This window comes from Larus michahellis, chromosome 1, assembly GCF_964199755.1.
Source record: "Larus michahellis chromosome 1, bLarMic1.1, whole genome shotgun sequence".
Taxonomy (NCBI): domain Eukaryota; kingdom Metazoa; phylum Chordata; class Aves; order Charadriiformes; family Laridae; genus Larus; species Larus michahellis.
Window position 1 is genome coordinate 104,450,162 of NC_133896.1, and position 23,140 is coordinate 104,473,301.

The following is a 23,140-nucleotide window of genomic DNA, read 5'->3' on the forward strand; positions in this document are numbered from 1 at the left end:
AGGTAAGCAAATTTTGTTGTGATGTAATGAGTAAAATATATGCTGAATCATGATGTTCCTTTATCTAAATATATCTCCTTTTTATCTTTAAAGATTTGAAAAAGAAAATAATATATCCTAATTTAACTGTATGTTTCTTCTTGTAAAAAGATAATGTTGTTTATAAGTATGAGGTAACATTTAAATAAAAGTATTCTCTAGTTGTTTGCTGTTACATGATGCAGGTTTATCCACTGCTCCGCTATGCAGTTGGGAGTTGAAAAAAATCAAACAACCAAAAAACCAAAAAAACCCACCAACCCAAACCCACAAAAAACCCCAAAACCAAAACCCCCACCAAACACAAAAAAAACCTCACACACAAAAAAAACCAAGAATAGGAACAAATTTCAGCAGTGATACACTTAATGGTCACCAAGAAAGGCTTGGGAGTCTTTGAAACACAGTCCTTAATAGAAGTAGACAAATTTTTTTTTCCATTTTGAACAGCAGAGTAATTATGTGGTTTGTCTACATTGAGAGATTTAGTCATCCCTCTCCCCACCACCCTATTTTTCAGGTTGTTCTTTGGGTGCTGTCACCACAATAAGCCACACTGTGTATGTGTCTGCTGGTTCACTTACTTCTTCTTGGAGAGAAATGGTTTCGTGTCCTCCCTCTTCCTGAGAGGACGTACCTGTATAACACTGTAGTTTGGTCAGATAATTAGGGTGTAGACCATACCAACTTCAGCTTCTCCTGATCAGGACAAGTCTCCAACACTGCATGAGCAGGTCTTACACACTATGTGCCCTCATGCTATATCCCAAAACTTTATGTGTATGATATCAGCATGAACAATTATTTCATGAGGTACATTGCACTGATCATTAATTTGGACATGCTGAATTAAGAATAAAATAATTTTATATATGTAAGTCCTAAGGCCAGAGGGATGTCGTATGCAGTCCAACAAGAGACGGGGGTCAAGTGCTGTAGTGTGGATGTGACCAGTCCTCTCCAGAAGGGGATCTCCAAAAGCTCTTCACTCCAACCAGTGTACATGGGTGCCAGTCCACATCACTTCATCCAAGGGCCAGAGCTTGCTTTCTGGCACTATCTCTAAAGACAGTGTAGTTATAATTTATCACCAGGTGAGCAACTAAGTTAATGTGTGTATTTGGAAGAAGCAGGGGAGAAGAGGTGGGAGAACAATTTTGGTTATCTTGTCTAGCTGGGACTGTGATGTGTGCAGTAAGTGTTTTAATCATAATGTATAGGGAGGTATGCAAATGAAGCCCTCGATTCTTTCATGAAGTATGTGGAAAATTGTGTCCACAACAAATATTTTAAATTCTTCCCAGTAGAAGAGTAGGTCATTGAAAAAATGTATTTTATTCTGGAAAAAGTCACGTTTTTCCTTAAAAATCTGCAATTTTTAAATGCTAGCTTTTCCCAGTAAATATGCTATTTCTGTTATTTCTTTGAATAATGGAACGTTTCCCAGAATATTTTTCCTAATTTCTTTTACATCTGCCGAAACAAGCAACAGACCTCTCTGAAAAGCCCTGGGAATTAATGTCAATTTGCATCACTGTGTGTTGTCTTAGATGTCTTTTTGTTTGTAGTCAACTTTATACTGTGAGTAGCGCTAGCAAGATACCACTGTGAATTATCATGGGAAGGTGGGTCTTATTTCACAGTGAAGAACAGGATCCATTACTTAAGTTTGAGATGCAGTCTTCATTATGGAGCAAAGTAGAGTTGGAGTCACTGGCCCACTCTTCCTTTTGGCATCTTTTCTTCCATCCCAATCTATTGTATTATGATATGCCCTAATCCCATAGTAAACCTATTCATGTAGTAACTCTGATAAGGGATAAGAAGAGACACTGATAGGGATAAGAAGAGACACTGATAAGAAAAGAAAAGTAAAGGGGAAGACAATTCTTGCTCCTCATCCTCCCTGATAAAGGAGTGGATAGTGAGCCTGAGCACTATTTAGGTGAAGTGGAGGCCCAATAACCTGGAAAGAGAACAGGCTAAATCATGCAATGTGGGTATAGGATTGGTACTAGACACAATATTACAGTAATGTGGGGATATAAGAGTTCTGATATTGTTCAGCTTGATACTGGCTTCAAATTGTGGTATCTTATTATCTATCACAGCCCATGGAGGTATCACCGTATCATTTTAAGATGGTTTTCCTAAAGTGCTGAAGGTATTGGCTGTTATTGACTCTTAGTACAAATTACTTGAAGACGTTAAACTTTATATTTGGCTTTTTTTTTTAATTGTTCTGTGTTACGACTTAATGTATGTATGCTTTGCTCATGTAGGCCTCATTTAACATTCGAGAGCTTAAGTAGTTAATCAGTCTGTTATGTTTGCGGAAACTGAGTTGTAGAAACTAAGAGTTCTTGCAGTTCTTACGTTCATGGGTCGATTCTATGCAACCTTAAATTCTCTTCTAATTTTTTTGTCCTTTTATCAAGCAGGAACAGTTGGATTTCGTATTATGTAGGCAAAAACTGTTTTTCTTTGGGGTTATTTTGGGGTTTGGTGGGTTTTGTTTGGTTGTTTTTTTGGTTTTGGTTTTTTTTTTTACTTTGATCTGAAACACATGCAAGAGAAAAAACAAGTCTGTGTGCTATGGCTGATATTTTTATACCACAGAGATTGCTGGGCAGATATTTTTTATTTTTTTTTTAGTATAAAGTTACTTTCTACGTGCTATTTTGGTGATGAGGGATTATAGTTATTAATATCTCGTATTTCTTATTAGAACACTAGCAGTTCTGCTTTAATTTGCTCTTCTGCATAACTATGTAACTAGAAAAAACACTGGAAAGTTATTTTAATGATTACTGCAAAGTTTCTGCTGTTAATCATTTTGAATGCTCAATATAAAATCCTCATTATGTCAATGTAAGTTGTAGTTAATACTAATTACTTTCAGCTAATAGTACCTCATATATGAAAAAGCTTTCCACAAGTCTTTCTGGTTTGCTCTCCTCTCAGTTCTTCTGCAGCGTGTTATATATATTTCTGTTATGCCATTTTCTAACCCATATACAGCTGAAAACTACCTGAGTTAGTTACATGTGTGTGGATAGGCAGCTGTCTTCCTGAGTATCAGTGAAACTCAAGTTTTCTTCCAGGATTTAAAGTTGTTGTTTAACAAGACTGTATTTACTTCAAAGGAACATATCTGTTGTGCGAAGAGGAAGGGCTAGCCCAGGAACACAAATTTCTCTCTCAGATAAGGATGCTTGTGTGAACACTCCTGTATGGGGGATGCTGTGTAAACAGGTGGTGTTTGTTGTGTTTTGGTTTTCTCTTCTGTCAATGCTGGCTGCAATAATCCTTCACAGATGTACTGTAATGCCTTTCTTTTTAAGGGCCCAGGAGGGAAGGAAAGGGCTATCTGTTATGCACCTCTGTTTATTTCCTAAAAGTAGAAACAGAAGATGGGGTGGTGTTTCTGTGTAGTGCATATTTCTGTGTGTATTATGTATTTTTATACACATACATATATATATGAAAGAGCATGTTGGCCATAGCAACTTTTTTCTCTGTATTGCCTATTGGCTAGTTTCTACTCTGCCCTTGGAATCTAAAGGTAGCTTCCATATATGTAACAGTTAAGGGAGATTATTTAATGGAATAGTATCAGTAGTGTCATTATCTAATTTCTTTTTTTGTCACTGCTGTGTAAACAATCTTTTTCACTTTAAGGTTCAGACCACTGATTGTACTTCGATAACCGGGATGACAGGTATCCAACTATTTATAAATATCACAATGTGAAAATAATTTGGTAGTCCCTTTTCATAGTAGATTAATTGCATCTAGTGGAAAAAAAATCAAAGACATCTAGCTCACCTAATGTCTTGCAGAATTGCAGTGCAATTTGCTCCAACTTCTCTGACTGTATCCAGATATAGTGGTATTGATTGTGTCTTTGCACAGCATAAAGGAGTTCAGAAATATGTTCCTGTTTTGGTGTTTAGTTTTGGTGTTTTTTCTTTTCCTTTGGAAATAACTTTATCTCAGTTGCATTTTTATTTTCTGTTAAATTGCATTAGAGCACTATTTCTCCTTCAGTTCCAGAAGGGCAGAACGCAACCATTGAGACAATGGGAAGCAAAAGCACCCCGCATCTGCGAGCTTCTCTTTCACTGTAGAAATAACTGCGTGCTGCAAAATAAAGCAGCGTTATACTTACTTTCATGCTAATTCAGCTGTTTCGTAAAGAACATCTAAGTTCTCTTCAGGGACAGTTTGAGTCAATGGCTAGCTGCTCTGTTCTAGGTATGCAGAGAGGTATGCACTTTAGGCACTTTCCTTGCATACTTACATGAGGATGCTAGGCTTTTACAATTAGCAAAATTTCATGGAGCCATTTGGAGTTCTGGAAATGCGCAACTAGTTCCTCTGGCAGCTCCTGTAGTAGTATAAATAAATACATGTCCTATACCGTGTCTGGTTCTGGACTTCCCACTACAACAAGACTGTGAAGACAAATGTTGAATACATTAAGGTGAATCCATCCCATTTGGGTATTGGAGCATGTAACATATGAGGAGAGTCAGAGATGAGTTTGTTCAGACTTAAGATGAAGAAACTAAGGGAGAGGTCTTCCTGCTGCCTACTAGTAAGGTGTGAAGATAACAGAACAGGCTCTTCTCAGAGGCGTGGTGGTAGGATGAGTAGTGGTGGACAAGATCTGCAACCAGGGAATTTCCTGTCTTGATCTGAGCAAGAGTTTGAGCAAAAGGCTGGTCTGAACATCCCCCAGAAGTTCCTTCCATCCTATTTTGTTTATTTTTATGATGGAGTTCTATTTTTTATTATGTTTTTTTTCCGACACTTTTGTACTAGTGAAAGTGAGCCTGCAGACTCAACTGCATATTTAAAGAGGCTAGGCAGCAGTAAGAACGTGTCTTATCACTGTGTAATAAAGTATCATATTCCCCTATCCTCACCTGGTAGAGGTCTGCCTATGTAGCTGAATAGTGTAAATGTTTCTATGTCAGCTTATTAATGCTTGGCTTCTCAGCACGTTGCTAACAAGTCTTCCTGTAGGTGTGGTGTCATGGTCTTCTGCTGTTAGCGATATTTAATGTGTTCAGAAAATATCAGCTCACCACCCATCTGTAAGAAATAGAGCATGGTGTTATTAAAATAAATAACCCAATGTCTGTTTTGTGTTCCATAAGACAGTGCACACTGTCCTACTATAATATGAGCATTATTTCATAGTTTTAAGTAGGTAAGTAAGCCTGTAAGTAACTTTTGCTATAGAGGTGGTATTGAAACACTCCTGATAACTGTGTTCTGACTTCTTGTTTGGTTTAGGCATCACATTCTGGATTGTTACTAACAATGTCTGCTTTACATGTAGATTCTTTTTGTAGAATTTCAGACTCCTGGAAAAAAAAACACTTTAGAATTTGAACCAAGTAAATGAGAGCGCTAAAAAAATGCAAGGCAATTAAAAATACTAATTGGTATTTTATAAAAAGTAAGTAAACCGTTCTTATGAACCCTGTCTTTGAGATTAACAGTATTTTCAATGCTTCCCAAAACCACCGGTAGTTTCTTGCCACATTGTGTTAGTTTGAGTGGAAATACAAAAAAGCGTCCCTTGTGGCCTTTGATCCTTTCCCCTAGTTCATGTGTTTCTGTGAAAACCGTAAAATTCTTTGCATTCTTTTAATTCTGTTTGCAAAAACAGATGCAGTTTTTCCTGAGAGCTCTGTGGAAGGGGAAATGGGAAAAAAATGAAGCAACTGAGGGATCCTGAGACTGCTTTACACGATCAGATTACTAAGTAGGAACCATTGGTATTTCTAATAGTTTATTTCTTTTGTCATTTGCAGCATGGACAACACCAGCAGCATACTGCTTTGCAAGGGTTTCTTTTGCGATATTTGACTGCAAGCCCAAATTTTTCTTTAGATACTTGAGTGTATTCTTGAGTGTTGTTCATACTGATTTCAATGTTGTTGATCATCCCCCCTTGCTCCTCCACCAGAACTGATATCTGGATAAAAAGTTCCTGTAAGTCTTTGATCTGGTTCTCCAAATTGACTAGTTCTTTGTGTCTCTGTTCAATCTCTGAAAGCTGAGCTTTCGTAATTTTCACTTCAGTGAGTAGATTTTCATTGAAAATCTCCCATTTTCCTTGTTGGAGCATGTCGTTGACTTCTTCCTCAGATACCTCTTTACCAGCTACTTCAAGCTGACGGACAATAAATCTTCTGCATTTCTCTTGCTTAGCATTTATAGCATCGTTGTATGAGAGCATCGCATTTAGGTAACGCTGGGATAAGAAAGCATGCTGGGAAGCTAGAATTCTTACTGTGGCACGTGATGGCCCATGTTCATTTTCAGCTTTTTTCACTGTTTTTGACAGTTCATCCAAACTTTTTCGTATGTGCTCTGCTTGAATTTTTATTTCTCTTGCTATGTTAGATTCCTTTTTCAGAACACTGAATCTTCGCATTGAAGATAGTAGACTTTTTTGTTGTTGACTGAATTTATGAACTTCCTCCACCAAATTATTAATTTCATTCTGAAGCTTCTGGATTTCATGCAAGTGCCTTTCAGTTATGGGTTCTTTTTCATAAATAATGGCCTGCTGTTCAAACTCCTCATGCTCCTCCTCTTGTACAGTTGCACCGTTGTTTCCTCCAGCTATCTGTAGTTCCCTAGCTCTCAGTTTAAGCTCTTGGAGGCGGTCTCTCATGGTTTTTATGTTCACGTTGGATTTTTCTGTTTTTTTTCCCCCCCCCTTGCCACACAGGGAGTTAACTCCAGTATCTTTGTTCTTGTTTCACTGTAATCAAAGCGTAAAAACAATCAACGTTAGCAGTTATATGTATACATGATAAGTAGTTTTGGAGATTAGAGCTACTTCCATCTGCACAAAAGTAAAGTAGATGTAGCAATGACTTGGAAGTGGTAGGTATTCTGAACAAATGTACAAGGTAGGTGGTGTCAGCGCACTCCACCATTTAATCCAGTTTCTGTAGGACCTAATCATAACCTAAAGTTTTTAATTTATCTTCAGATGGGTATGGTTAACAGTCTTCCCTCAGCTTCTTCATTACAGTGTTTTTTCCACATACAGTGATTTGTAGCCCAAGACCATTTTTGTGGTAGATTGGTTGTGTACGGTCCAGAACTTAGAACAATGAGGAATAAGGCATGTGGAGACGACTCTTATTTTGGGGAGGAAGAGAGGAGTAACTTAAATTGTTATTTTATCATAATTTCTTATTTGATGCAAACTAATCAACTTTTAAATCTTTTTGGAAATAGAAGTGAACCTGCTGTTCCATTTCTGGATTCTCAGTAGGAAACACACACTTCAGCTTTTGAGGTTATGAGATAGACTATCTAATGAATCAGAGTTCTGGCATGAATAAGTTACTTTAGGCTTTTACTTTAGCCACTCTGAAAAACCTTTCTCCATTTTCCTTGCCTTCTATTGCCTGGGGAGTTTAATTGGTAGTTACTGAAGCCAGTAACTCTACAGCAAAACAGAACAAGAGAACTCTAATAATTTAGCATGAAAATACATATATTTTTTTTAATGTCTAAGTTTTCATGGAGGTGGATACATGTTACTAATATTGCAGCTTGAAGATTTTCAAAGCCTTTTTGGGATTACTGTCATCTATTCTTACATTGTCATTTGCAGTCTTCATAAAATTTGTGCAAATGTACTTTGTGCATCATAGTGGGATACAATTCAGTACCGTTTCTTATTCAATAGAAAGTGGATTTAGTTCTGTTTTCTACCCTAGCTGTTGTGCAAGCTTTACTGGGGATATAATTATGGGAAAGTTTCTATTGTGTATGTTTTAGAAAATATCTAAGTTCAACTATTTTTAATTATAGGGAAGAAAGTATTATTTTTAATCTCTGAATGAATGTTTTCCTTGGACTATGATCAAGAATGGAAAGTTTCAGTAAAAAGCATAATGTTCAGGACTAAAAGATTGTGGGATTTTTGCTTGGGTTCTTCTGGTGAAGTCAAATGTGTGTCTTTCAAAGGGCTGTTCAAGCATAAATGTTAAACAGCACAGTAGTATCTTTTGGCTGTTTCAGAGGTTTCAGGGCAGTCTTCTGAAATAGTAGTGTTTTATAGGTGCATTTCTTCTTAAACCCCAATTCTAAAGATTTTTTTTTTTTTTTGTAATTTGGCACAGTATTTGTCCAAAAGGATGTGTTTGTAATAACTGTCAAGGATCAATCCAGTAACCTGTCGATATGCAAAAGATTTCATTATACGATGATGATACGACTTTGGTATCTCTGCTCCCTTATGCATATTTAAATTCCCTAAGTAGATTTTTGCATAATACAAGTCATGGAATTGAACTGCACGAACATGTCTTCCACGGACTTAAATCTGGCTGTCTGCAGGAGGATTAGCTGAAAAACAAAACCTGAAATGCCGCAGAGATCAGTCATGAGAAAGAATGTTGATATTCTACCCTAGAGTGGATTTCCCTTACTGCTTTTTATTTTTCCCCTTAATGCCTTAAAATCTGAATTTAGTGTTTGTTGATCCACATCAAGAGAATCCAAAAAGCCTGGCAGTCATTAGAAGTTACAGTAACGTACTGAGAGTTGTGCTCAGGCAAGCTTGCAAGTAAATTGTTGGAAAACATTACTTTGGGGTGGGAAAATGCAACATGTCTTCATTTTGTTAGAGTAATTCCTCTTCGTTGCCTAACTTGCTGTGTATCTCCGCACAGCTAAAGTCAAGCAGTTTCTTCAAGATAACGTTCTTTAGGAATGTTTCAGAGCTGCTTGGCACCACTGACACTGCCACAGGGAAAGTTCAGTCTGGGGCATGTGAATAGAACCAGAAGTGCTAAACAAGGCTTCAGAGAAGTGACCTGAAAATCTGTTTTAGTATAGTCTAAAACATCTGTTGACCCATGTTAATTTAGCATGGCTTGACAAGACTGTGATTAAAAGCAAGTTCTAAGGGCACCATTAATGCTTATGATGTGAGGTGGCAAGACTTTCTTGTATCTAAGAGAATGCAAGTAATTACTGAAAAGCTGTATGACATGCATGCAGTCATCAAGTTATTCTTTCAGAACACAGTACAATTTCTCAAAAGGGCAGTTACCAATTTTTCATATGATTAATCTTCTACAGTGTGAAAGTAAGTTAAACACAGGAGCATATGAACTGTACTGGGCTTTATCTTCAATTTGTATATCCATTAATGATTGACATCTACTTTTCAATGCTTCGGGTGCATTGCTCTTGAAATAGCTCTATTCCTGGGGGTGGGGTGGGGGAAGAAAAAGCAAGAGAATTGCAAATCTGAAAATATTCTCGAATATCAAACTTGCAAAGAAGCAAGCAGAAAATACGTAAGGTTGTTGTTAATGGAATATTTTTTTTTCTTGTTTAAATGTCAGTCTCACTAAAGAGTGGAATATAAGCAATTGAACCCTAGTTTTGTATCGTATATGCCATTGGGCTTGCCTTCAAAACCTGACACTGAAGGTGCTTGCCAATAAATGTGGTTGATTATACTGGCAAGTGAAATGCATGCTGGTTTCAAATAAATAAGGATGTCTTTGTGACAAAGATAACCTTGACACTTGTTGGCTTGGCTTCTTGAGTGTTCCACAACAAGCTTTGTTCATATACTGAGTTCTTGTTGTTGTCCTAAGTGTTTGTGCATATGTATAGGGGCACTTCCTGTTGTTCTTTCGATTGAGATCAAAGATCTATTTCCTTGAAGTTTTTGTCAGTAGAGGGATAATATGCCTATTCTTTTAGAGTTGAGTAAAAGGAATATGTGGACTGAAAGCACTCCAGTGAGTTACTGTGTCCCCTACATTAAAAAGAGAAGATGTTAAAAGATGATCCTTCTGAAGTGATAAAATAGCACAGCCTAGCAAATCCTCATCAGACTTTTTCGTCATTGAAGTTTGGAAAATTTGGGTTAAAACAGTTAAGAGAGTGACTGCAGTAAAGGCAAAGCAAATAAGTACATGGGAAAGCATTCACTTGTTCAAATGTAGCTTCAAATTATTGACTATGTTTAGAAATGGCCCTAAAAGCTCTTACACATATAAATCTGAAGAGCATTGGTGAAGTTTGCCCATGCTTCTGGCCATTCCTCAATAATAAATGCTGCTGTGTTGTCTTTTATCTGAACTGTTACTGATGTTGGAACCAGGTGTTTGGAGACAGAATCACAAGCTGCTAGCTGGTCTTTAATAAAAGATAATCTGCAGAAATCAAGTTGCTCTAATAATATGGCGGCAATGACTTAGTCAAACTGATGTGGCACTGTGCCTTCTCTGTTCACACTTAGAAGCAAGGTAAGATTGAAAACATAGCCACAGACAGACAGGGCTACAGGATGGACTTGGGGAGGGGGTGGCAGGGATAAGAAAGGGCAAGGAGAAAGAATCAGGCCCAGTTTTGCCCAATACCTAAGTTGTACTCAGAGTTCAAGGATTATTGATGTGCTTTCATGCACATATTTGGGGTGAAAAAATAGGAATGCACGTGTGGCATTTCAGTTTCGTCACTCTGGCATACCTTATCTTCTAGAAAGGCTTCCCTCACTGCCATTCAAGGTGTTTTAGTCACGCAGATCCACTGGTGATTAAGTTTATATTTGTTCTTCTGGTAGGCATCTTTATATATAGTTTTATTTAGTAGACAGGTTCAGAAACACCATTTTCACATCTTTGTCAAATAGATTTTAAGGGTATTGCAAGAGTCTTTGCCTTCTGATAACTTTATTGTGTTGCTCATCAGGGTTATGAATCTCTCCAGTCAAACTGATGACATATGTGGCTGGGAAAGTCTTTATAGTGATAGTTACGTCAGCACACTGACTAGGGGAATAATGGAACCCGATAACTGGACCACCATTATTAATCTGTCACGATGATAATGTATGTCCTAAATTCAAAGATAATGAATTTGATGGAAATGAAAATTTTTATATTGTCTTATCCATTTTTTAAGGGAAGAAAATAAAAAGGCAAGTTGAAAGGTCCTTCTACCTAATTGCAAGGTAGTCATATAGCATATTCTTCCACCTATCTAATTTATCAGTAGACCCAGTAAATGGGGAGCCTACATCCAAAAAATGAGATTTGGGCTGCATTAAGTTAAAAGGCATAAATGGATATGTGAGGTAGGTAAGTTGGTCATATGGAACTCTTGTTACTCGTTATAATTAGGTTTAATGGCTCCTTTTTTGGCTTTGATGACTTTTTTTATTTCCTCCCCACCCCCTTGACTTGCCAGAACCTGTTTATTTTAATTTCCATAGTTTTGTTCACTATTTCTTGGTTATTCAGCACCTTCGTTAAAATGCCTGACACAAAAGGCTCTGTTTGTATTTGATCTTTGATGCAATTTGGTTGCCTTCTTAAATTCATTTTAACATGCTGCAGTCCACCAGGAGAAAAGAACTTGCAAACAATCAAGGGACAGAACTCTTTCTTTAAGAGCTCTTTGAGATGTACGACCCGTGTTCTGCCTCATACTCCTGTTTTCACCTCTGATGAAATAGCTACTGTTTACTTTTTTTTTTTTTATGATTGCAACAAAAATAAGGGTCAGTTTGTTTTCCCGTTCCTTAGTTATGAGTCAATTAAGGGCACTGGGTAGAGGACACTTTCTGGCAACATGGCCTAAAGGAATTTCAAGTTACGAGTAATCTTATTTTTTTTATTATTATTATTTTTCTAATCCATTTCCAGACTGCAGTGAAGTTACATTATAGCTCTGTTATATGGTGCCAACAAACCTGTATAACGGTTATTTTTGAGCACAATGGCTCTGAGTAATGTTTGGAGTTGTACTCTAATTTGGAACTTGATTACTGCTTTAAGTGTCTGAAGTTTAGCAATAAAAAATTAGTGAGACATATACCATTTAAATGCCTACAGTTTAAGATACTTGTAGTAGTCCGAGGGGAAAACTAGGGGTTTGAGTTGAAATTTCAGTTTTCTACAAAGGCTGTACTCTCTCGCGTGTTCACACAAGAAAAGAAGAAACTTGTTGGATGGCATTTTGGACTCTTGCCCTGTTACCCAAAGATATGTTTTAAGTAATTAAAGTAACCAGTCTTGCTACAGGTTACATTTATTTTCTCCTTTGTTTAAGCAGTTTCCTTTAACTTGAATACCTTGTAAACAGACATGCTTAAACCAAGGATTATCACACAGCAAGGTGGTTGGATGAAAATATCCTCTTAAAGCACCTCTGTCTTAAGATGATAAGTCCTTGGAAAAACATATTTAAAAATAGTTCTAAGTTGAAGTTTCTGTTTGTGGGAAGTGTGGGTGTGGTTGAACAGGAAAATACCAAAGGCAGGAACCCTGCCCTGGGTATGAGACTAAGAACAGATGCCATTATGTGTGGAAGGTAGCTAAATTCTATCAGAGTATATAGGATATGCTAGTGCAAAATCAGTAACATTTTCAGCACAGGGGACCTAGGTGCTAATGGGTATCTCATTCTTAATATTAAAAAATACTAACATGCAAAGGTCATTTGTATTTGTCAGCCTTTGTCTCTGGAAAATAACCAGTAGCACGTTGCTTCTGGCATTGCCTACTAACATTGAGGAAATACAAACTGGTTGCTTGTCCCCTTGAGACAGTGTTACCCACCATAACTGCCATAAGGCTACCCAGTGAAACCAAAATGACCAACACGCAGGAGCACAGAAACAATGCATTTGAAGCAAGGCAGCTTTGGAGTTGCTCTAATTAGTGTGAAATAGATCATGGGAGGTGGAGAAATGTTGATACTGAGTAAAAACTTGAGATTCAGATGGAATAAAACAGGTCTTGAGTATTCAAGGAGTTCAAAAGATGGGCAAGAATGAGTCCAAAGTTACTGGAAAAGTGTAACCAAATCGTGCTGCTGGAGTAAGCCCTCCAAGGGAGATGTGGAGGGGGAAAATAGACTGTAATTACTTAAAATAATTCAGATGTTTTTGGGTGTTTCGCCAGAAATCTGTAACACAATCATGTTGTAGGAGATGTAGCTGTCTTTGGTTGATTGTGTAGTGTTGCATGATATGGGAAAGAATCCTAACACAGAAGAGAAGGGAATAATACAAGGTATATAGACTTTAGCATTAGTGGAGTGTCAGAGTACAGCAGTTTGTGAATCATCTGTGTTACAAGCTTTTATACTTTTGAAATCTTTGCAACTGTCAGTACTTCTCTTACGTTCCAATTAGAAAAGCGGGGATTTTTTTGCTATTTTATGAAGACTTGATTCAAAGATGCACAGTGAATCAGGGGCCAATTTGAGATTGTTCCTCAGAGTTTTGGAACCTTTGTTATGAATGTGTGGCTGCTTGAGGAAAAGTATCTATTTATTTCCATGTCTACAGACAGCAATTTTCATTTTCTGTACCGATACTTTGGGTAATGGAAGGTGGTGAGTTCATGCTTTCGCGCTGACATAAGTCACAGTTACGATGACACATACTGCACCTACGTACGAGTCCTGACTGACAAAACAATGACCTCACTCTGCAAATCAGTTAGTCTGTAGATTATTCTCTGTAATTGGAGAGGGAATGGAGTATCCCTTGATTAAAAGCAAAACTGAAGAACTTATTTAATGTTTTCATGGTGGTGTTTTTGCCATTTTGACACTTACTGTCAGTAGTGCTCTTTAAGAGACCCCAGAACTGAGCAGTACAGAGAAGTAAATGTATATGTTGTAGGAACCTGGGTTTATTTGTTTATTTCCAGCAAGAATAATACTGGAAATCAGCACCTTCACTTAATTAGCTGGTGCAAATAAGATGGCCACCTGTAGGTCACAGAAATCCAAAAACAAAGTCATAATCTCCTCTGCCAAAACATCCCATAATTAAGGTCCAGGTATTGACATATTTTTAAAGCAGTTATTTGATATAAATTAGGAACAAGAGAAAAGGCTGCAACAGGATAGAGAAAAGGTGTAATTCTTTCAATTTGAAAGGATATATAGTTTGAAGCCTAGTTAATGACTTTGTATTGTTATAAGTCAGTTTCAAGATTTTTGTCCTCCTGGCAGTAGAATTGCAGGCTCAAAATTTGTACTTTACATTCCCATTTCATCTCTGTCAGACCATATAGCTACGTATCACAGCCTTGGAAATCACCTGTAATAAATGTAAGGATTTCAAGGCCGCTTTTTAAAAAACATATCTTACAGGCAACTTCGACTAAATACCTTAATGTTTGCCTAGGTATTCATATATCATGGTGAAATAGAGTAGAATAAAATAATTCATATTTACAGGTTTTTTTTAAATTTCATACAAAAGTATATAGCAATATAATTAATTGTCGTTCCTTTTGGAATTACTCATCTGGAAGCTGAACACGATTTTCTTGATGTGAGCTCAGACCTCTCTGGATACAGCCTATTTGATCAATAGGTCTGATTAAACTGATTGCAGAGCAGTGTGTCAGAGAAATATGCTTTCGGTAAACAGGAATATGATTCAGACCTGAGGTAAGGACAAGGCCACTTAACCAAAATGAAACAAATTATAATTGTTGATGTTCTTGTGACCACTTCAAAAGGTAGTATGAGAATGGAGTTGCTCTAGAGTTGCCTAGAGATATTATAAACAGGATGAGTTTAGAATCTTATACTCTCTTATTTAATTGTGACCTGGAGGAACTGTTTAGGGAAAAGACTGAATTAGAGAAATATCATATCTCCTTGCAGTTGCATGAAAGCAAACTCTTAATTGATGTTTGCAGGCAGATAATCTTCTAGCACTTTATTCAGTGGGTTGGGTTTTTTTTATAGCTTACCGTAATATTCAAAGGATTGTTTTATATAAGATTTGAAGGCATGAAAAACAAACTAGAGAAATGAAATAAGCCAGTTTATTTGAGAAAGAGCCTAGTGTCAATCAGTAAAAAGTTACTGATGGGTTTGTAATTGTTGTCAACAATCCAGAAGGTGCAGGGGCTTAGAATGCTAAAGAAGAATGTAGTAGTTTAAGATCTATTAATACGCGCCATTTGGATTATTTCAGTGTAGTTGAAAGCTTTTAAAGGCAATCTGCAAAAAGTCTGTGGAATGAGGGGGCTCAGAGCTAAATCTTAGAGTGCCTTGTGGTCTCCATTGGAGGCCTGAAACTGTTGGGTAGTTCTCCTGTCTCCTTGTTTGTTAAAAATAGCAAGAATTTTGTTTTCTGTGACTTCCTCAAAAAGCCAATGAGCTGCCAGTAACTGAAGGGGAAAGAACAAACAAAACAATCTGACAAACTGACGTCTTTCTGCCTGTTTATAGATGAGGAGTTTCTTTCATGCATGTTAACATAAGCACAGCATAAAGAGGCTAACAAACCTTTTCTTGCTATATCTGCTGATGCCTCGCTTCTCTAGGATAAAACATCCTCCTGATTGTTGTCCCCAGGATTGCCCAAGAAAAAAGTTAATAGATGAGAGATGAAATTTCTGAAGGGAAAAAAAGGTAGAACAGCATTTTTAAATAGAAGATGGTCTGTAGACTGAAGAATATGGCATTGTTTTTTCCCTTGTGTAGACCGCTGTTAAATTCAAAAGTTCTCTCGCTTTGTTTTCCCGGGAGTGCTAATTCAGCCACTCAAAGCTATGGCTTCTTGAAGTAGCCTTGAAGACTAATATTCTTGATCTTAGATAAATCATTCTCATAAATATACATTTTCCTTAAGTTGCTTTTAATCATGTTGATAGTTCTGATACTGTAGTATTTTGACTCCAGGGATGCTTTGCTCTTTGTTAATTTTGATGGCCACCATGCAGGTTGGACCCAATATTATGGGTTTGTGTAACTGATTAGACTTAACCCCAAAAGCAGCAACTCTGAGACACTTTTACAGGTTACCCCCCTAATGTGTATCCTCTACAGTGGTTAGTTTTCAGTGTTCTGTAACTGTATGAGAATCCCACACAAGTGGAGAGAAATGTGTAAGTTGAAAAGTAAGTGATTTTAAAAAAAACCCTCCAAGTCTGCAAAACAAGAAAACAAAAACATGCGTGCGCACATACCCTCACACAAAATACCCTCTTCTCATATAAACCCTTTCTGTGTCACTTCTTGGATTTTTGATGAAAGCTGAGATATGAACGTGTTCTTTTCATACTGGATTATTTTCACCAAATCTTTTGGATTGTAAAGTAAACTTTAGTACTGATTGGTTTTTTTCTTATTCCTCTTTGTTCAGTAATTTACATTCTTATTCCTCTTTGCTCAGTAATGTTCAGGTCAAGGAACACACATAGTTTGCATTCAGACCTTGTTTTTCTCTGGCATGTCTTCTGGCTTCTAAGAGAAATATTGTTACTGAACTGTAGATGTCAGTTGTGCCAATGCACACATACACTCCCTTTCCACATTGTTTCCCATGACTCTTAAAATAAAGTTCAAAAGCTCTCTAGTTGCTTAGAAAAATCCTACTTGATACAAAAGCAGTTGGTGCTTACCTTTTCTTTATTTCTTGCTTAAAGTAAGTTTGTTACACTAAGAAGGCTCCAAATATACTTTATATGAAATTGAAATAAGCCAAGCATGATTTTATATATGAAAGCTTCTCACTCAGCAAACTTAATGTGATAAACCAACAGACACTCTCCTGTGCTTTCAAGTATGTTTTGATATATGCCTCCTACAGTTCTTTAAACATGAAAAATAGCTATATATGAAGTTCTACTGACTTGGAAAATTAAAATCAAGGTCTATCCGTTAAGATAACTCTGACGTATTCCCTAAAGAAGGAAGTTTTATGCATAAAACTTGCCTCACAACCTAGCATTCCTGTGCATGAGCGGCAGAGCTCTGAGACTATATTCACCAAGAGAAATACCCAGTTCTTTGGAGGGTAGACATCCATTATTTGTATGCTTTGACACTTAGGCACATTTCCATTCTAAACCACACTACACAGCCTTTTTCTGATATTTGCAACTTAAGTAAAGAGTACATAAAAGAAAAGCCTTTACCTTTTAATCTTGTGCTGGTGGCTTTCTCGTTTATCCTTTAGAGGAACTCCTGAGGGTAAGCTTCAGTATAATCTGAAAAGCATTGTTTCGAATATTTGCTTAAATAATGAGTCTTGAGTGGCATTCCATTCAGTATTTTCTGCATGCCTTCTGCTTCTAGTTCTTAAATAATTGTCCAAGGGTTCATCTTCAGGAGCAGTGGTGTGAGAGAGAAGCTGACTTCTGCAACTGCAGTAGACAGGCAAATTGATTACTTTCTACTGGGGAATCTGGTTCTGCCTGTTTGAAACCCAGCCTTGCTGAGAGGCGGATCGCTGCTGGAGCTGCCCAGTAGCAGGAAGTGTCTGGGAGCAGCTCCCTAGATAGAGAGAGGCCTTGGAAGCTGCAGGTGGAGCGCTGCCTACCAATGAAGCCCAAGTGGAAGTGCAGGGATTGCTTTCTTCTACACTGAAGCACGAAGGAAAAAGGAAGCAAGGCTAGGTCATTCCGACATTTACTTGAAAGGGGAAAAAAATCCAGCCTAATAATATCCTGTCTCACAGTACCTTAAAAATACTTTAACTCCATTTGTAAGTTTGACCTAAAGACCGAAGCGGGGCAGGGGCGTACAGCAGGAAATGTATGACCTGTGCTATACCACTTCAGGTCTTGGGGAGCATCAGGTGGAGACAGCTATTTGGATAGGCTGCTTTTCCAAATACAGCAGCACCTCAGCTGTATTTTTTTTTAAATACAATCAGCATTGCAACAGGAATACTGTGGAGAAAATGGAAGCTAATTGACCAAAAAGACAAATCTTACGCCTTTTAAGATAATAGAGGTTAAAAATCAGCAGCTAATGCAAGTTATAAGACATTAGTGTCACGCTTACACTGAGCTATGCAGTTTACCAACATTTCATTCTGCTTCAGCTGAGCTCTGTAGAATGCACAGTCCAATAACATAGTAAATAGTGCAGTTATTTAATCCTGAGGTGAGAAGGGAATAGGCTGTGGCAACAAAGTCTGTGTTTGGAAATATTTTCTTCAATTAAATCTAGATAGGAATTGACAGCACTGCTGAGTACTACTTTTTGAGATTAAGGGGCTGTGCAGTAGGATTTTCAGATTGTGACAAAGATAGGTTAAATGCAAAAAAGTGGAGATAATTGTTTCCAGTCTTTTAATTACTTTCCACAGCTTTCTTGAATTTCATTTCAGTTTTTCACTGGTTTAGCTTTGGCCCTGTTTCATAGCCAAATACTGAGAGGACATTACTTGTCCTAGCTGGTTGGTGGGAAGGAGTAGTGACAGAGTGGCATAAGCATATTGAAAATGTCATAGCTTCTGTATATGCATTGAACACCAGTTAGGGAATTTCTGCACTAAATCATATAGAGTACAAAGTACTGTAGAGTTACTCTTTTTGTTGAAAAAGGGGAATGGATTATCAAAGCCAGGGTGGGGGTAGGAAGAGCCTTGTGCTGTTTCTAGCTGTGCAGGCAAGTCAGCAAAGTTGATCATCATTAGGATGTAGGGGGTTTTGTCCCCAAGCTGATGATAAGTATGTGAACCTTTTGGACCACAAATAGTTCTTAAGTCTGATGAAGAACGAGTGAGAATGGGTGTTTGAGAAGCTGTCTGCATGGTCTGCTTCATAAACTCTACTTGAAAGGAAAGACTAGATAATGAGTCTAGTGTGTGAGGTTAATGGTGACAAGGAATGTTTTTTTTGAGCTGTAGATGCAACACAGCTTTTTCTTTTAATATTTCTTTGAGGTTAAAACTCTCTTGGGAGTAAAATAATTAAGAACTGAGGCCAAAATACTGTGATTCTGGAAAATGGGAAGGAATAAGGTCTTAGATCAAACTGAGGTGCTGACAAGTTCTGCTAACTATGGAGTTATTTCCTACCATTGTTCCCTCCATGCGAGGAGTATGATAAATGCAAAGTACAAGCCTTGGCCTAACATTCCCTAAAAGCCAATTGACAAGGACTTGAGATTTCAGAAGAAAGGCTATGATGTCTGGTTCTGAAACCATCTGCCATTGTGTTAATGGAAGCCAAATATTTGTGATTTTATCCATAAAGTTGAATCGAAGGTCTCTTGCCACAGAAGGGTTGATCGTGAAACAGTATTGTGTGGGGAAATGCACATAGATTGGGAAGTTGCAAAGTTCTGAACTTTGATTCATAGACTCCAACAGATTGTGCTGTCTAGCTTTAGATGTAGAACGATACAGTCTTTTACATCCATCTTCTTAGCTGTAAAAAGTAATTGCTTTTTCTATGGGTGCTTAGTAGTTATTTAATATTAGTATCTGTTGAATATAGTGCATGGACTAATGTGTTTATTAGGTAGAAAGAGCAACTAAGAAATAAATCTAAAACCAGACATTTTGTCTTTACTTTCTCCTTCCTTTTCTTCCAACCTTTGTCAAAAGGTTGGAGATGTGAGAATCTCTCAAGTCAGGATGCTCAGTGTTTCTTTTGATCTTTTCTTTAGGCTGGCAAATAAACAGGACAGAGAAGGAGCTCTGTCAGAAGCAGATGTAATCGAATCCTTATCTCTGGAAAAGCTTGTCAATGAACACAAGTGTCTATGTCAAATTGTAAGTATATTTTGAGATGCTTCATTTTCTAGTATATATATACATAATGCTTGCAATTAGGTGGGGGATTGTACCACATGGTGTAAAACTGAAACTAGAACCCTGCAATCCTGGCAAAGATGCCGTACATATATCTGTTTTGCAAGCAATTCTCCTGTTCACCTTGGCATTCTGCTTATGGATCTGTTGAGGAAATTTTTACAACAAGGTTCTCAAAGTGTACCTGCTGGTTCACTCTGAAACCATGTAAGAAAAAATAATTACTGATGTGATTTAAAACTTTTTTAGTTGGACAGCAAGTTTAGTATTCCATCTCTTTAAAAAAGAAGCATGTCATTTTTTCCATTTTACTAGACAAATATAATACAGGCTGTTATAAAGCAGCGCAGAACAGAACATACATATTTGAGGTTGATAAATTATATTTCTATATAGATGCATAGATATGGATGTCTATAGAAACAGGTGTGCAAATATACATATATATACATAACAGGTGTGTGTATATGTAAGAGGTGTATATATATGTCTATTTAGAGATAAACACGCAAACATGTTTTTCTGTGAGTATTCTAGTATTTTTGGAAAAAGACTAGAAATAATGAAATTTGGTAGAACTAATGTGATTTGTATCTTGGCAAAAAAAGCACCTAAATTGACAGGAAACCTATATGCAGATTTATTTCCCATACTTCTCAGTGTTTTGCAAGATTCAGAGTAAACAGTAGTTGTTTGGCTGAGTTTTTGCTTTCAGTCAAGGAATGTGATCTGAACGGCAAATAATTTTCCCCTCCTTCTTCTCCTTATATTTACAGGAACCTTGCTCAGCTGTCATGGGCTGTGGGAAAAAAATTGATAAATCAATAAAAAAGGGTTTATTTTGGCTTCTACATATCATAGCAAAAGACTTTGATGCCTTAAATGAGCGCATCCAAAGAGACACTACAGAACAAAAAGCATACGAAGAACAAAAGAAACTAGAACGAGCTGAGCGAGTGAGAAGGATACGAGAAGAAAGGTATTCTCTCTGTAATTTCTCCTACCTCCCTTTCCTCCCTTTCTCTAAGACGCTTGCTTCATTCTGTACATGGAGCTTATGGGAACCAAACTATCAAGGATTTAAAGCTTACAAGCCAAGAGCCTCCATATTAAAAGTAAGGACCTGAACGCTAAAAGCCTTTCTTTAAGACCTACAAGATTTTGCCTGGTTCACCCCCTTTATTTTATTCACTCTATGCTGGAAATGTACCACGAATGAGAATCGCAAGGTAGTTGTGGAATAAATTTGGCCTTGCTAATCTAACTTCCCAGGAGGCTAATCTACAAAATAAATCCTGTCATTGAATCTTAAATTACCTTCAAGTGTGTTCTAAAATTAACTTTTATTAACTTAACTTAGACTTTGTAACCTGTGGGTGAAACTTTATTCAACACTACACTTAATAAACTTATGGATATCCAGCAGGTGAGGCATGGAGGGCCTTAAGATGATGCATCGAGGGGAAGCGGGACACATAATTTATTACTTGCCTTCAGTGCCCTTTGTGGTGGTCATCAGCCCACCATGGTTCCTACTAGAGGCTGATGTGGGTCATTTTACAGGGGCATTCTTAGAAAATTCACTGAGCGCCCCTGTCTCCCCGTCTGCCTTATATGTGCAGAGATTTGCGAGTCTCAGTTACTGTATGAGAAGTAATTGTGAAGCTACTGTGAAGTGTCTTGGCTTGTACTCTTGCTGATTTGGTTTAATTAAGCAAGTAAATTGCTTAAGCTCGTTTTAAACACCTGGAATTTGACACAGTCCTCATACATATTTCACAAAATTATAAAAAAAAATATGCATGTGCTGTTAGTTTGCCAAATGTCTCTGAATTGACAAAACCCTCTGACCATGTTGGATTTATGCCATGTTGAGAGGTGTAGCAAGGAGGACTGACTTTGAAAAGTGTCTCAAAGAGATTGTCTGACAATCTGGGCATTTTCCATATATTCTGTTCCCACTCAGTAATTTTGATTGTATTTATTCACTGGAAGAATTGGTTGGGTCCAAACTGGATTAAAGGCTTACAAGTTTTGCTAAACTGTCCTTGTTTCTTAGAGGAATGCTAACTAGTAACTTCTGCTGGTTTTACCTGTAGCTGAGGACTTGTCTCGGATATAAGAGAGAGCATTAACTCTCATCTTGCTGTTTTGCCTCAAATCGGTTTCTTACTGTAAGAAACAGGTTATTCTTTATTCAAGTGTAATTCTGTTTTATTATGTGCTTTAATAACTCCCCTGAGCGCTTTTAGTTCAGATTTGCTTTTCTGTTTTCTTAAAGTGCATTTCCTCAACAATATGTTAGTAGCAATAATCTTGTTTCAAATGTGTTCAAATGGAAGAGAGAAGTAGTGCCAATAAGTTTTAACACAGCACTGGCCATTCCTTCCAAGAAATATGGTTTCAGGGGTAGATTGGTGACCTCCTTTGCGTTCCCTTCTGTGCCTCCAAACAATGGGGTTCCTTCCTCTCTCAGTACTTGCAGCTGTAAAGTAGGTGTTACAGTGACTTCCTAAGTGCAAGTACCATCAGATCAATTGATGAAGTGTTTGATGAGCATATGATTTATCAATGATGTATTATTTAATAGATAGTAATTTAACATTTCTTACATAGAGATCTGGTGCATAAAAAATAACTAGTGCTGGTGCGCCAACAGTATACTGAGGATTAGGTGTTCTGAACTTTTGTGTTGAAGCAAATATGATTCCCTAACTGTTACTACATAAACCAAACAGTCTAGCACTAGTTGTCCCTTATGTATATTAAGAGGAATCTAAAGTTATGAGAAGTGGAGGTGTATTAAAAATAGAATAAGAGGTTTTAGATAGTCTGGTTTCCCACCGCATTTTTTTTTTTTTTAAATGATTGAATACCTTGAAACAAGTTATAAAAGATTACCACCGTGAAAATTTTAGTATACTGTTGGACAATCGAAACCTTCCAGTTATAGATGTATTCAGTCATGTATCCTGTCCTCAGAAACTGCTTCCACTTCCTGACGTGCTGATTGAACATTCTGGCACACAGCAGCATGTGTTTCTACCTCTGACATAACATATACTTGTGCTTTATTGATGTTAGTCTGTCATTCTGATTTCTGTAGAATGTTTTTCAAAATACAGAAGCACATTGTAAAAATCAGCGTGCATAAATTGGAGGATGAGTTAGATGACATAATAAGTGTTCTCTAGGATGTAAAATGTATAGCTTGGCTTCTTCATAATTCTTTGTTCATCCCCCCTCTTCCTACTCCTTCCCCCCGAAAAAACCCAACCCACCCCCCCAAAACACTAAAACAACAACATAAACACAATAACAAAGGGAAAGAGAAGAAGGAAGAAGTGTACCTGATGAGGAAGACCCTGAGCCTGGCAACTGTGAAAACCCCTTTCAGCCTATATCTGCTGTAATCTCTGAGGTAAGAGAATATATGGAAGTCTGGATTAATTTAGACCTACTGCTAACAAATGTCTGAGGGGTAATGGGAAAAATGGTTCATTTAAA

General features: G+C 37.3%; 2 protein-coding genes across 12 annotated transcripts in view; one reads left to right on the top strand and one right to left on the bottom strand.

Annotated features, from left to right (window-relative positions):
• Window positions 1–23,140, top strand: part of ARL13B (ARF like GTPase 13B) — a 73,043-nt gene that overhangs the window by 40,322 nt on the left and 9,581 nt on the right. For all 11 annotated transcript variants that reach the window (XR_012588740.1, XM_074597796.1, XM_074597722.1 and 8 more), the window contains 3 exons: window positions 19,489–19,594; window positions 20,410–20,612; window positions 22,958–23,054. Coding sequence is in view for 10 of the 11 variants with exons in the window: in XM_074597796.1 (XP_074453897.1) it covers window positions 19,489–19,594; window positions 20,410–20,612; window positions 22,958–23,054 (406 nt within the window). In the remaining variant the exon portion in view is untranslated. The remainder of the gene's footprint in view (window positions 1–19,488; window positions 19,595–20,409; window positions 20,613–22,957; window positions 23,055–23,140) is intronic.
• STX19 (syntaxin 19) lies at window positions 5,728–17,143 on the bottom strand. Its single transcript, XM_074597811.1, has 2 exons — window positions 17,004–17,143; window positions 5,728–6,826 (listed from the first exon to the last, which is right to left on the bottom strand). The coding sequence occupies exon 2, from the start codon at window positions 6,734–6,736 to the stop codon at window positions 5,858–5,860; it is 879 nt and encodes a 292-aa protein (XP_074453912.1). The 5' UTR covers window positions 6,737–6,826; window positions 17,004–17,143; the 3' UTR covers window positions 5,728–5,857.